Here is a 15147-nt window from a genome sequence, read left to right on the forward strand (position 1 = left end):
TTTTTTTTTTTTTTTTTTAATGGAATAAGACAACAAAAGAATATTTTAATAAGATAGAAAGAAAAATGATTTTACGATATAATCCTTGCGAAAGATTCGTTGATTCATTAAAATCATCTAGATAGACTTTCAAATGAAACTCTCTCATAATCTGACGAATCGCTCTCGGAAATAATTGCCAATCTTAAGCGAAGATCGGCCCTTCTCTTGAGATGGGCGTTAACTATAATTAAAAAAAAGAAAAGAAAGAAAAAAAAAAGAAAGAAAAGAAAAGAGAATATATAAGCCATCGAGTCCATAAATCTTCTTTAGCGCTTTCGCTCTCGTAATTCGTAATCCATCGCTGCAGTCATATGAAAATTTCCAAATTCGACGATTACATTTGTAAAAAGTCAATTAATTTCCACTTAATCGATTAATTTCGATTTAAATGAAATTCGATCATTACGATCGATCTCATCTGACTTATTGATAAATCGAGGAAAACAGGAAAAAAAAGAAGAAAGCATAAAAAATATGAAAGAAAAGAAAAGAAAAGAAAAGAAAAGAAAAGAAAAAAAAAAAACTAAAAGAGAAGAAGTATATGGATCGGGCCAATTACACGTAATTACAACGTTTGTCGTAAATCTACGCGACTTCCAACGAGGATTTACGGCTCGTTTTTGCGTCGAAAGGAGTTGCAAGTTTGTGTCTGGAAAAAGGTCAAGTATATACGAACACATATAGTATATGTGTATACATATATATACGTATTACATATACATATACGTATGAGTATAGTAGATGTTGTAAAGGGTGCGTATGAGGGCGAGTCGAAACGCATCTTTAAGAATATGTTCTTGACCTAATTCCTATTATCGACTCTTTTCTGTGTGTATGCACAAGTAATTATAATTTACAGACATATACATATATACATATTATATATATACATATATATGTATGTATGTATGTATATTTATATTGTATTATATTGTGTATATGTGTATATATATGTTTAAAAGATGTAATATGTGTGATATATATTTATATTATGTTTTATATATGAAAAACTATATATGTGTATATATATATATAAATATAAATATAAATATAAATATATATACATATTATATATTATATATATACACATATTTATATATATATATATATACACAGATAGAGAGAAAGAAAGAAAGAGAATCATAATCGAATTTATTAGAAACTCTAGAAGTTGTTGAAAACATAAATGAGAAAGATAATTAAGTGTCAACTATTACAGCTATTTTTGTCTTCTTATTTTTCTTCTTCTTCTTCTTCTTCTTCTTCTTTTCCTTTTTCTTTACACAAACTTAAAATTTGTCTAATAAGAAACTCATTCGTCACGGTGATAAAAAAAGAAATGCATCGAGATTAATTTAAATGACATCGTTGAAAGATTTATACGCGTACAAGAAAAAACGTAAAGCCGTTGGGAAAGAGGAAGATTGTAAACACGCAATATCTCGTTCAAACAACAACGAAGATCTCATCTCGACGCTCGATAGTCATTCTCCCTCTCGCTATCACGTGACTCGTTTCGCGCGATTTTTCACGCGCAAGTGCCATTGAGGTCGTCTTAAATATAATCATACGCTTGAAAGAATATTAGAGTCGACGAAATAAATTGTGTCCGAGAAAAAGAGAAAATTTCTGCATTTCTTTTTTTTTGGTTCATAATTCCGAAGATCGTTTGCATAAATTAATTAAGAAATAAATTGTCTAAATATTATATATGTATATATATATATATATATATAAAAATTTCATTTTTTTATCTTGATTTTATTACAGTTGTTATCTTCTTCTTTCCCTTTCTTTTTTATGAAATGACAAAGAGTACGGTGCCGACATTAAAAAAGAAAAAAATAAAAGATAAAAGAAAGGAATCGATTCGAAGAGAAATAAAAAAAAGAAAAGAACAAAAGATAGAAAGTGTCACGTAAAATAACGAGACTGAATCGTGAACTAACGTAATTACAACGATCCACGGTAAATAGGATAATTACGTTCGTGCTCGTGTACGACTTTATACGATGATTCAATTATGCTCGTAGACTTTTCTCCGATCGCGGCTAACGAGATTATTAGAAGGTACGTGCGAATTTCTTTTTCACCTTGTGAAAAGGGAAAACTGACTGATCGTTAGTTGTAGAAAGAAAACTAGGTGAAAGAGGAAAGAAACGAAAAGAAAAATGAAACTTCTCCGTTTCCATTTTATCTCTTTTCTCTTATATTAATTTATTGTAACGTTTATTTTAATATTTTATATCTCTCAAATATCACACGACTACTTTGTTCTAAATTTTTTACGAACAAACGTGATTAAGTGCAGAATATCTATACAAGAACAAAAAAAAAAAAGAGAAAAATAGAAAACAAACAAATTATTTGATGTATTTGAAAAATCGTTCTCTCGTTAAAATAAATGATTAAAAATCGGACTTGAACTGTTTTCTCTCTCTCTCTCTCTCTCTCTCTCTCTCTCCCTCTCCCTCTCTCTTTCTTTCTCTCTTTCTCTCTTTCTCGTGTTAGTATACAAATACATGTTAATACGACAACAACAAAAAATACAAAAATAAAAAAATTATTCGATATTTGAAAAGTCATTCTCTCGTTAAAATAAATGATTAAAAATCGGACTTGAACTGTTTTCTCTCTCTCTCTCTCTCTCTCTCTCTCTCTCTCTCTCTCTCTCTCTCTCTCTCTCTCTCTCTCTCTCTCTCTCTCTCTCTTTCTTTCTTTCTCGTGTCAGCAGCTTTTTTCACACATTCGTTTGATCGTCAAGCAGAAAAGGTCGTTCCAATTTTCTCTCACTTTTCAGAGGCACGTTTGAAAGACGCTACCGCAAGTCGAGCGCTTTACGAGAATGCGGACGGTCGAGTCAACAGCCCTGAATTCCTTCGTTGACTGAAAGTATTCACGGAACGAAGGATATATTCTTTCTCTCTTCACCTCTCCCTTTCGTATTTTATTCGCAAAAAGTCTTTGTTTCTTTCTTATTTTTCTTATTTTCCCGTCATTCAGACGACGCGGAATACTCGACGATCGATCGATCGTAGATCTTGATTTTTTCCGATCCTTTAAAAGGAAAAACAGAAAGTTATATCTACTCGATATACTCCAATCATTAATATTATAAAGTCTTCGATCGCATTTTCTTCCTCATACATTTTCCAATGTTTCTTTTTGATCAATATTTTTATTTCAAATTTCGCGCAATATTAAATCAGTGATTTAAAAATTACAAAAGAGTTTGATTTAAAAAATTGAAAAAAGAATCAAATTGAAATCTCTAATAACAATCTATCTTTCATCGAATAAAATTGCGTAAAAAGGTATTCCTATAAATATTAAGGTAACGTATTTGTTAATAATTGTTATATAAGGAAAATCGAAAGGTGATTTATGAAAGGCGAAATATTTATGTAATAACTCATATTATTCGATCAACGTTCGTTTATTTTTTCTTTTTTCTTTTTTTATTGTTTATTTTTCTGTGTAAGTATAATATCAATTACGTTTCGACTATCGACAAGTGTGCAATCGACTTTATTGTCGAGAAATATAATACTAAATGATTACTTCGTAGAATTACCGATGTAGGAATAAATTTATCGTCATTACAATTATTTCCATCTTAAGTCGTTCAAAGATTCCTTTATGTATCTCAAACGATGAACAATGCTATCTCTTAAAGCATTTTCTTTTTATAGTAATCGATGTATCAAACATTTTGTGGAATTTACTTATTCAACAGGATCAGTCATCAATTCGAATTATTCTAATTTCGTGACGTATCAATTTCTTTCTTTATATAATTTTCTCGTCATTTCAATTCGACATATTAAGTTTAAGTTCAACGAGAGTTTATTTTCTCTAACAAACTATTCCTTCAAATTATCTATCCTTTCCACGTATCACGGTTCTTACAATTAAACGACTTCTCTAGAAAGATCTATTTCTCGATCTATTTCGTTTGACAGACTCGACTCTGTCATGCATCAAGTTTCGAACTAATTTGCAAGATTCTTTTTCCTCTTGGTTCGCCAATCGTATCGTTAAAGGATAGAACAATTTCTCGAGAATTCGATTTACGTTCGAAAGAAAAAAAAAGAAAGAGTAAAGGAAAAGGATAGAAATAATTTTTCTCTTGCGCAAAATTTCAAGCTCGATCTAAAGTTTAAACGTATAAATAACAATCGTTAATAACGCAATCATCGAAGAACATATCCGTTTAGTTCGATACCAATTTATTTTCTCGTGAACAAATTGACTCCATCAAATCGTCCTATCTCTTCTATATATCATAATTTCTTTTTTCCTCTACTACCTACCCCATTGCTCCCATCATTTCTCTATATCTTACAAATCCGATAAATTTTCATTCGAACAATCGAAATCAATAAATTTCTCTGGAATCATCCCGATTAACGCGAACGTATCGACGTAACGTTATTTTCACAAATATATATTTATATCTAATTTGTCATTTACCATAACATCATATATTATAATTACTCGAATGAAAATGTCAATATAAAAAAAGAAACAAATCAAATTCAATAATTGATAAAAAGAAGAAAAGAAAGAAAGAAAGAAACCATTTTTTAAGAAAGATTAAGAAATCATTTTTTTCGTTAATCGAAATAGACTACAAAGCGAATATACAATAGCTTAACTTTCCTCGTCCCCTTTCTCACTTTTTCTTTTAGTTAGGCCAAGCGCATCGGTAAAGGAACCGTTCATTTCGCAAGGACTCGATCAATAAAGATGATACCTAGATAGATTAAGAAAAACGAAATGAGAGAAACAAAGCGAAAGAAAAAAAAAGAGAGAGAGAGAGAGAGAGAGAGAGATCGTCCATTCGATCTATAATAGATCGAACGAACGATCTCTCGAAAAATTCCACAATCCTTCGATCTCTCTCTCTCTCTCTCTCTCTCTCTCTCTCTTTCTCTTTCTCTTTCTCTTTCTCTTTCTCTTTCTCTTTCTCTCTCTCTTTCGAATACCAGCACGTTAAAAGTCTGGTGAGAGGTAACGAATGATTATCGAGAGTCCTGTTTCAGGTTCCTCCTTTCGCTATCTTGCAAAGAACGTTCACGTTAAATAAACGACGCTGGACCCCTCCCCCCTCCCACCCCCTCTTCCTCTTCCCACCACTACCTCCTTCTCCTCCCCATCCCTTCGACTTCGTCGTCGTTGCAAACTAGTAATTGGAATTCTATCTGTCTATCTCTGTTTCTCTTTTTCATAGGCGAGGTTCGTAGGAGCCACAAATCGTTTCTAAAAACGTGAACGAACGAATGAACATTCCCTGTGTATCTATAACGAAATGGTCTGGATCACCTGTAAAAACGGAAGGAGGTAAAAGAAAAAAGAAAAAAAAAAAAGAGAGAAAGAGAAAGAACACGAAGAAAGAAAACAGAGAAACCATACCGCGAGAACTTTCTTCTTTCGTGAAGGAAAGATACTGTAAGCGATCGAGCGTGAAACGAATAAATATAACAGGAAGATCTCTTTTATTGTTCTTTTCTTTCTCTTTTTCTTCTTCTTCTTCTTCTTCTTCCTCTTTTCTTTTCTTTTCTAGTTCGTTTCTTTTGTTATTTTTCTCTCTTTTCTTAATTTTTATCGACTCGATCTATTATTTTCCACTTCTCTTACTTTTCTTTTCTTTTCTTTTCTTTTCTTTTCTTTTCTTTTATTTTTCTTCTTCCTCGATTTATTTGCGTTCTTCGCAGATTTCTACGGACTTACATGTAATTTTAATCAACAAATGATTTTTCCTTTCTTTTTTTCATAACGTTTATAAGTTACGAAATAAAATAGAAATAAGTTTCGAAAAGAAAAACCTTAATAGTTCGTTCTTACGAAATGAAAGAGAGAAAAAAAAAGGAAGAAAGAAAAGAAGTACGAAAAGTATATAAAGGAAAACGTAATCGTTTAAGCAATATTTTTTTCGAGACTAGAATTAACCACGCGAGCAACTTTTATGATACTTTTACTTCGACTTATTAGGCCGACTCATCGTGATTGAGTATTCTACGATGTTTTAGAGGAAAAAAAAGATGTGGATAGTTATGGCGAAATCGTAATTTGTATACACACACACACACACACACACACACACACATATACACATTTAAAAATATTACTTTTACTTCCTGAACTCTTCTTTTTCTAAAGAAATCACGTGGTCCTATTGTAATTTCGATCGGACAGCTAATTATACGACTCATAGATTGTTATTGTCCTTTTCCAGCGTCTATATATAAAAAGAAGAAAAAAAAAACAGAGAGAAAAAGAAAATATCTTGAGTGGACGTGTACAAATACAAGCATGAGAAAGAATAGATGCGAATGGATGAATGACTCGTGTCAAAGATCAACGACTACAAAATTAGTTACGTCAGATTCGTACGATCGTCTTCGAAGGATCGTCGAACCTATCTCGTAATCGCATCAAGCAAATATACGTATGTATGTATGTGTATAAATATTTATATACATGGTACACATATATCCGAATTTTTATAATTTCCTATACGCATGAATGTCATTATGTTAATTTTTCTACAGATGAAATCATTTATAATCGATCCTCTTGATTTTACTTTCGATTCTTTCCTATAGGTTTTTAGTATAATTAATTGATTAACAATATCGTACAAGTGTAGCTACATCTGATATGTAAAATATCACGTTTTTGAAAGAACGATATAAAGAGTATGTATTTAGAATGCTCAAAAGCTATTTTCATGAAGATTTGAAGAATATTTGAAAGATTTTATTATTAAAGAATTATCTCTCTTTCTCTCTCTCTCTCTCTCTCTCTCTCTCTCTCTCTCTCTCTCTCTCTCTTTCTCTCTCTCTCTCTCGACGATTTATTTCAACATCAAATATTTGAAAAGAAGAAAAGAAAGAAAGAGAAAAAATACGTATTACAATAAAATATTTTATTGATCTCACAATCAGATCTCACATTCCTCTTCGACCTTTAAACAAAAAAAATAAAGATATATACATCTTCACGTAATGCCCTGCAGAAATTCAGGAAGCAAACTATACATCCATTATTCAGATGGCGATCCGTTATCTCTGCACATCATCGAAACCTTCGACGACATTATTCACGATCTTGAGTAGACGTTAACTGTTTCTTATTTCCAACGCAATCTCTGTCTTTTCTCTCGCAGCTGCGACCTTTTTCGCCTAAATCTTCGTTCCTTTTGATAGGTCTTCCGTTAACGACACACCTTTTACGGTTTTACGTTGTGCATCATTTAACTTGACCTTCATAATAAGTTAACTTCAATGGAAGATATTTGAATGAAATGACATTCAATTTGACGATAAAAAAAAAGATACGATTAATAAGAAATCATTGTTATGTTATATAAAATGTATAATATAAATAATTATATACGATATATCTGACTAATCTAATTACTTACTTATTATGTTCGACAATTTGCAATGTAGTTTCCTACTTGATCGACGTAAATGGTAATCTTACAATTAAGTTTAATTTCTGCGATGACGAAAGTTGATTTATCGACCGAGTAAACCTAACCACATAAGATAATAACGATATTCAATGTCAAATTTAAATGTTATCTTTAATTTATATTAATATACGAGTATAGTAATGGTGTAATTTTGATACTTATTTATTATCTTTGATGTTTTCAAACAAAGTGGAAGAAAAAATTAGATAAAAATTCTTTGTTGGGTTATCGGTAGCCACATGTGGACGCCATTTTCACCCGGATCATCGGCCACGTCTTAACTTCATGGCCGAGGTTTCTTGTTTAAATCTGATACTGAATTTTATTCGTTGAATTTAACAATATCTAATACAGTGGATATTTCTTAAACATCTAAAATGGTACGTTTTAAACATCGTACTTTTCATATTGTTAACATGTTATTGTAGTTATCGATTAACACCTGTAGACAAGTGTATATTGACATTAGTATTTTTTTTTTTTTTTTATAACACTTGACACGTCAAAATATTTATTCCTACATTTTATAAAATATGTTTATAAAATTCTAAGATTTACTTTATACAATGAAATATGCGAAATTCGTAACATTTGTAAGAATGAAACTTAATCATCATGTCACTTTTACAGCCTCTGAGGTTAGATATTAAGAGAAAATTGACCGCCAGGTCAGACAGAGTAAAATGCGTAGATCTTCATCCAACGGAACCATGGATGCTGTGTTCTTTGTATCAGGGCAATGTTAACATATGGAATCACGAAAATCAGACACTTGCAAAGACCTTTGAAGTATGCGATTTGCCAGTTCGAGCAGCCAAATTTGTACCTCGTAAGAATTGGGTTGTCACTGGATCCGATGATATGCAGATTAGAGTATTTAATTATAATACTTTAGAACGTGTTCATTCGTTTGAAGCTCATAGTGATTACGTCAGATGTATAGCGGTACATCCTACGCAACCATTTATTTTAACCAGCAGCGGTAAAGAATTATATCTAATTTTTCTATTTGTACATATATTCCATCACTGAAAGTAATTCAAGTATCTTAATTTTATTTAACAGATGATATGTCAATTAAATTATGGAATTGGGAAAAGTCCTGGATAAGTCAACAAATTTTTGAAGGACATACACATTACGTTATGCAAATTATTTTTAATCCTAAAGATAATAATACTTTTGCCAGTGCATCCTTAGACAGAACGGTAAAAGTATGGCAATTAGGATCGTCGACTGCTAATTTTACATTGGAGGGTCATGAAAAAGGTATCAACTGCGTGGATTATTATCATGGCGGAGATAAGCCTTACCTAATATCAGGAGCAGATGACAAATATGTAAAAATTTGGGATTATCAAAATAAAACTTGTGTTCAGACTTTGGAAGGACATACTCAAAATATCTCCGCAGTCTGTTTCCATCCAGAATTACCTATCGTTCTTACTGGTTCTGAAGATGGAACGGTTAGAATATGGCACGCTGGAACATATAGATTGGAATCTTCTCTTAATTATGGTTTTGAAAGAGTTTGGACTATTGCTTGTATGCGAGGCTCGAATAACGTAGCTATAGGTTACGACGAAGGAAGCGTCATGGTAAAAGTTGGTAGAGAAGAACCAGCAGTATCTATGGATTCTTTAGGTGGTAAAATCGTATGGGCGAAGCATAGTGAAATCCAACAAGTAAATCTAAAGGCATTAGGAGAAGAACCTCAGGATGGAGAACGATTACCTCTTGCTGTAAAAGATATGGGTGCATGCGAAATCTATCCTCAGACTATTCAGCATCATCCAAACGGAAGATTTTTAGTAGTTTGCGGAGATGGAGAGTATATAATTTATACATCTATGGCACTGAGAAATAAAGCTTTCGGACAAGCATCGGAATTTGTTTGGGCAGCCGATTCCAGTCAGTATGCTGTAAGGGAAAGTACTACGTCTGTAAAGGTGTTCAAAAATTTCAAGGAGAAGAAAAGTTTTAAGCCAGACTTTGGTGCAGATAGTAAGTATAAAAATAGTCATTCTTCTTTCTTTTATATAAAAAATATTTTGAAAGCAAACATCCTTCTACGTAATATTTTTATCTATTACAGGTATATTTGGTGGATATTTACTTGGTGTATCATCTGGGTCTGGTCTATCCTTCTTCGATTGGGACATGTTAAAATTAATCCGACGTATAGATATTCAGCCTACGCATGTTTATTGGGCTGAAAATGCCTCTCTTTTAGCATTAGCTACCTCAGATCAGTATTTTATTTTAAAGTATGTCGCTGATGCTGTCACTAATGCATCTGACAATGCGGAGGATATAGAAGATGCATTTGAGGTATCGATATTTTCTCACTTTAATCTTGAAATATAGATTAAACTTGAAAGTAGATATAAAAATTCTATAATAAATGATCTTAATTTTAGATGGTAGCAGAAATGACAGAAGTAGTAAAAACGGGTCTCTGGGTTGGCGATTGTTTCATCTATACGAATAGTGTTAATAGAATAAACTACTTTGTTGGTGGAGAAGTAGTTACAGTTTTTCATTTAGATAGGCCAATGTATTTACTTGGTTACGTACCAAGAGACAATAGATTGTATTTATGTGATAAGGAACTCTCCGTTGTTTCTTATTCTTTATTACTGTCCGTATTAGAATATCAAACAGCTGTTATGCGAAAAGACTTTGAAACTGCCGACAGAGTATTGCCAACAGTACCTAAAGAACATCGTACGAGAGTGGCCCATTTCTTAGAGAAACAGGTTTGTATATAAAACATGATGTATAACTGTTAGATCGCCAAAATAAGAAAGCAATCTTTTAAACGATTTAACAGGGATTCAAAGAACAAGCTTTGGCTGTATCGACCGATCCAGATCACAGGTTCGAGTTAGCATTAGCTCTGGGAGATTTAAAAACGGCACATTCCCTTGCAAAAGAAGCGAATAGTCAACAAAAGTGGCGACAGTTGGCATCTTTGGCAACGCAAAAAGGAAAATTATGTTTGGCTCAAGATTGTCTACATCAGGCTCAAGACTTTGGTGGTTTACTCCTGTTAGCAACTAGTACTGGAAATGCAAGCATGATTCAAAAACTCGGCACCGATGCTAATGACACGGGCAAGAACAATATCTCCTTTTTGTCAAACTTCATACTCGGGGATATAGACAAATGTATTGAAATTCTCTTGAAGACTAATAAAATCCCTGAGGCTGCCTTCTTTGCTAGAACTTATGCACCGAGCAAGATATCGTCTATCGTTCAATTGTGGAAAGAAAAATTATCAGCTGTCAGCGAGAAAGCTGGACAGAGCTTAGCTGATCCCGAGCAATATGAAAATCTATTTCCCGGATACAGAGAAGCGTTGAAAGTGGAGCAATTTTTGCGAGAAAAAAACAAAAAGAAAATTCCTGCATCTGCGTTCCCAACGATACAGGTTAAAATTTTATTAACGATCGGACAAATTCATAATAAATAATTAAACGTTCTGAAAGATTCAACGAATACAATTTGATTGCAGCCCAATATCGAACGAAAACCTATAGAAGAAATGTTGGCAGCCGAAGCAACAGGAAAATTCAGTTATAACGTCGCTCCCGCAGAATCTGAGACAATACAATCGAACGAGGCTTTATTCAACAGACTACAAAATCTCGAGATCGTAGATAAAACGAATCTGCCAAAGAGTACAGTTTCGGAAAAGGTGATAAAAATAAGTAGTTCCAGGCCATTGACTGTCGACGATGACGATCTCGATCTCGATCTTGAACTCGACGATACGATCGACACTACCGTGAGTAAATTTCATCGATTTCCATGAAAACCAACTTCGCGAAGCATTTTGAATCGTTCTTTTCGATTCTACATTCGTTCCTTTCCAAAAATTACTTACCGCACGTTATTCTTTTATATCTATATTTTTTATTTTGCATGCTGACACTCGATAAACGAATATGATTAAAAAGTAAGTTCAAAGGCACGTTTTAACGTTTTTTTTTTTTTTTTTAAGTTCTCGCTATTCGTTTTAATTTATAAAAGCAAATCGATCGAAATCGCTGGTAAGGATGAAACAAACGAGAGAAACAGTACCGAAAGTGAGAAGTAAAGAAAATCTGCTGCGCCATATGGATCTATATTTACAGGTGGCCGCGAGTAAAAGGAGCCGTTGCACACCGAGCGCAATGTTAATCCTGTTGTAAGCGTGACACGAACGATTCGTCCTGCGATAGGTTCGCGGTAATAAACGTCATTCTTCGAGGAAGTAGTAACGTTACATATTGAAATCAGTTGAACATTAGAATCTACTAGATCTGAAATAATAAAAAAAAAAAAAAATCAGAAAGATCAGAAAGACGAATTAAATAATTAATGAATTAATTAGAAAGAGCAAATTCGATGTCTTCTTAACGAATTTATCGAAATCGAGAAAAGAATGACGAAGAGAGAATAGATATGTTATTAGTCGATGGCTTAATGTCCTAAATGCGAGCCCGTAACCCTAGATGGGTGTAGGATTACCAAAACATGGTCTGCTTCGAACCAGGAAAATAATTCTGCGACGTACGTCGCCTATGCGAGTGTATCTGATCATTTGGATTATAGTCACATTCAATAGCACGATAACGATCGCAAATCGATCTAATCGTTTATTATCACCTGCAGAATATTTCTCTATTTGCTGTAAAAAAGAATATATATATATATATATATATATATATATATATATAATATATAAAGTTTAAGATCATGATTAGTTTTACGCGTCAATTATTTCGAGGCTTAATTTAATATCAGGTCAATATATATATATATATATATATATATATATATATATATATCATTAGGTATGAATAATGTAATAAACTTTATATTAAATTATTAATAATCGATTACGATATTATCGTGTAACTTTTTAATGTTATATTTCTTTTTTAACGATATTCACATAAGGGTACATCAACATAAGAGAATTTTTTTAACTAACCGTATCATAATCTACATCTGTATATATTACTGTTTATGCTGTTCATTTTATTAACACAAGGCCACGCAAGACTAGTGCGTTTTAAGAATCAGTAGCGAATCATTAAGACCCGCAACGCGTAACCGATATCGCGTTTACCCCACGGGCCAGTCACGCTGTATTTTGTTTACAGCCTTGTTGCCATAACATTCGACTTGGGGAGTCGGTTCGGATAGCTCCTACGTTATGGTTACTTCGGCAAGTCCCTCGGTTTTGTCACGCTCTGCCTCTCACTTCTTCTACGATCGATCACTTCCTTCTTCTTCTTCTTCTTCTTCTTTTTCTTCTTCATTTTCTTCTTCTTTTTTTAACGAACCTCCATGAAATAGCAAAAGAATTTCTATTATCACAGACGCCCATAAAAAGAAACGCAAACATTTGTGCTTTATAGTTTATATATAATCATTCGTACGAAACAATAAATATTTATTATACTTACATTTATTTCACAAACTTGCTGTCGAATGTTTTTTTTTTTTTTTGATTGGAAAGTATACATAATTCATGAAAAAATTGTTATTATTATTAATTGCGTATGCTTATATTTTTTATCGATATTTTGTTTTTGTATTCTTTTTTCTTCTTCTTTTTTATTTTATTTTATTTTATTTGATTTTATTTCGTTACGTATATACATATATATTTTTAATTTACAATTTTCCATATGATTTAATCCTAACAACGGACAAGTATAAGTACACGTGTTAATAAAGGAAATATTTTTGATTTCAGGGTGTGAATTTGGATGACGATCTTTTGGAAGAAGATTAGCCGATAGAGAAACGATAAATGTGTCTGTCGCTCGAATGATAATTTCATTCCCCTTCTATCGGTCATTCCCCGAAGAATCAACGAGAGTTCTTTAGACAAGTATTTAAAAAAAAAAAAAAATCTAATGAATTTATATTGACATTGCATCAATTTCAAAACTTGAATAACGCAATTCTGCGAACGCTCAATGATACATACTTATAAGTATATAAATATATATATATATAGTATATCGAATTTTAACTGTATTGTTAATATAAGAAAAAGTATAAGGAATTGTACAACCCATTCGATTTTTTTTCTTTTGTGTTAACAATTTAATCTTGCGATAAACAAATTTTCAGATCGATCTATTTAAATCGATTTAAATAGAAGACAGTATAAATGGAAATATGTGATAACGAAGTTACATATATAGATCGTACATTTTTATTATTGTCTCGAACAGCAACGAGACTCGCACAACGATTTTAAAATTACTTTTATATACAAAATCATGCATATACACACGGCTGCATATATACATACATACGTACATACATACAACACACATACATATATGAAATTATATAAGACGAGAGAATCATTAAATCGGATGATTAAAATACATAACTTGATTTATACTAACGTAGATAAGATTTTACGATATCGTAATTTCGTGATTTTAATCTTTTTTTTTTCTTTTTCTTTTTTTTTTCTTTATCAAGATGGCGTCGGTAAAACATATTACGTTATGTCACATCAAAGGTCGTCGTACGAATATTTCGTTATCTGGCATATTATTTAAAACATATGACATATAATCATGCAATATCGTTCTCATTGTGTCAGACTCTCTCTTTTTCTTTCGAATTTAAACGTGCCTCGATTTTCGTGGCCTCCTTGCACAGGAACGAAACCGATGCACGCGTTACGTGTCGCGAGGAAAACAAAGAGGCGCGTTTAGTACGAGCCGTACGTGCTCACCGACGACTTTTAAGAAGAAGGAGGAGGAGAATAAGAGAGAAGGATTGAGGCACGCGTGTTCCGGCAAAATATAACGCCGTTTAAACGTTGCCTTGCCAAGGGAAACGAGGAGGTGCAAAGAGTTACGTTTCGTTTCCCAACGAAACGCAAAGCTGATAAATTTGGATCGTCGAAATGCAACCTTTTGAATATGCGTATTTCACTAATAATAACTGTTCCATGTAAAAGTGTATATTTTCAATCGTTATTCATTTCAAAAGCTTTTGAAAATGTTAGACCACGATACTTCGAACATTATTATAAATTTTTCATAGACAAACTTTGTCCGAACGTTCTCGCGTAATCGTAATATTTTTCTTGAACAATTACATCGTTGTTTTGAAAGGATAGAGAAGTACGAAATTTATTATAAATTGTCTTCGGACGATATTAATGTTTATTTGAACTGATTAATAAATAATAAATCTAAATATAACAACGATAGATCTAATTAAACAAGTAATATTTTCCATCGAATTGTTTTCGTTAAGTTACTTATTGGCTAATCTAATATAAAATTTCGTGAAGATGAAGATAATTATGATTTAACAACGATTTAAATAATTCCATTAGATAAATATTCCCACCAATTTCGAATAGATAATTAAAGTTAATCCTACGAATTTTCGTTTAAATCTTTCATACGTTATTAGTCATTCGATTCGTCCGATTTAAACTTAGGTTTTAATAATTCGTACGAAAAATCTTCTTCAAGTTGAGCATATTGAAATAACGATATCGGAGTACTTTGGAAATGTTCTCCGTAACGAAAAATAAGAAAAGCCTACGTAAGCATTCGAAAGAGTTCAATTTGCTGGCCGATGCA

General features: G+C 32.2%; 1 protein-coding gene and 1 long non-coding RNA gene across 2 annotated transcripts in view; both read left to right on the forward strand.

Moving 5' to 3' along the window:
* The window catches only part of LOC122629264, an 8157-nt gene extending 5091 nt beyond the window's left edge, over positions 1–3066 (forward strand). Inside the window, exon 3 of the long non-coding RNA XR_006327210.1 lies at positions 2843–3066. This is a non-coding gene — a long non-coding RNA (uncharacterized LOC122629264). The remainder of the gene's footprint in view (positions 1–2842) is intronic.
* A 4685-nt stretch (positions 3067–7751) lies between these two features.
* LOC122629263 (coatomer subunit beta') lies at positions 7752–13604 on the forward strand. The gene is made up of 8 exons (XM_043812486.1): positions 7752–7905; positions 8156–8507; positions 8591–9529; positions 9621–9856; positions 9946–10284; positions 10359–10958; positions 11043–11315; positions 13278–13604. The coding sequence occupies exons 1-8, from the start codon at positions 7903–7905 to the stop codon at positions 13314–13316; spliced, it is 2781 nt and encodes a 926-aa protein (XP_043668421.1). The 5' UTR covers positions 7752–7902; the 3' UTR covers positions 13317–13604.
* The last annotated feature ends 1543 nt before the right edge of the window (positions 13605–15147 follow it).

Source organism: Vespula pensylvanica, chromosome 5 (genome assembly GCF_014466175.1).
Source record: "Vespula pensylvanica isolate Volc-1 chromosome 5, ASM1446617v1, whole genome shotgun sequence".
Classification (NCBI taxonomy): domain Eukaryota; kingdom Metazoa; phylum Arthropoda; class Insecta; order Hymenoptera; family Vespidae; genus Vespula; species Vespula pensylvanica.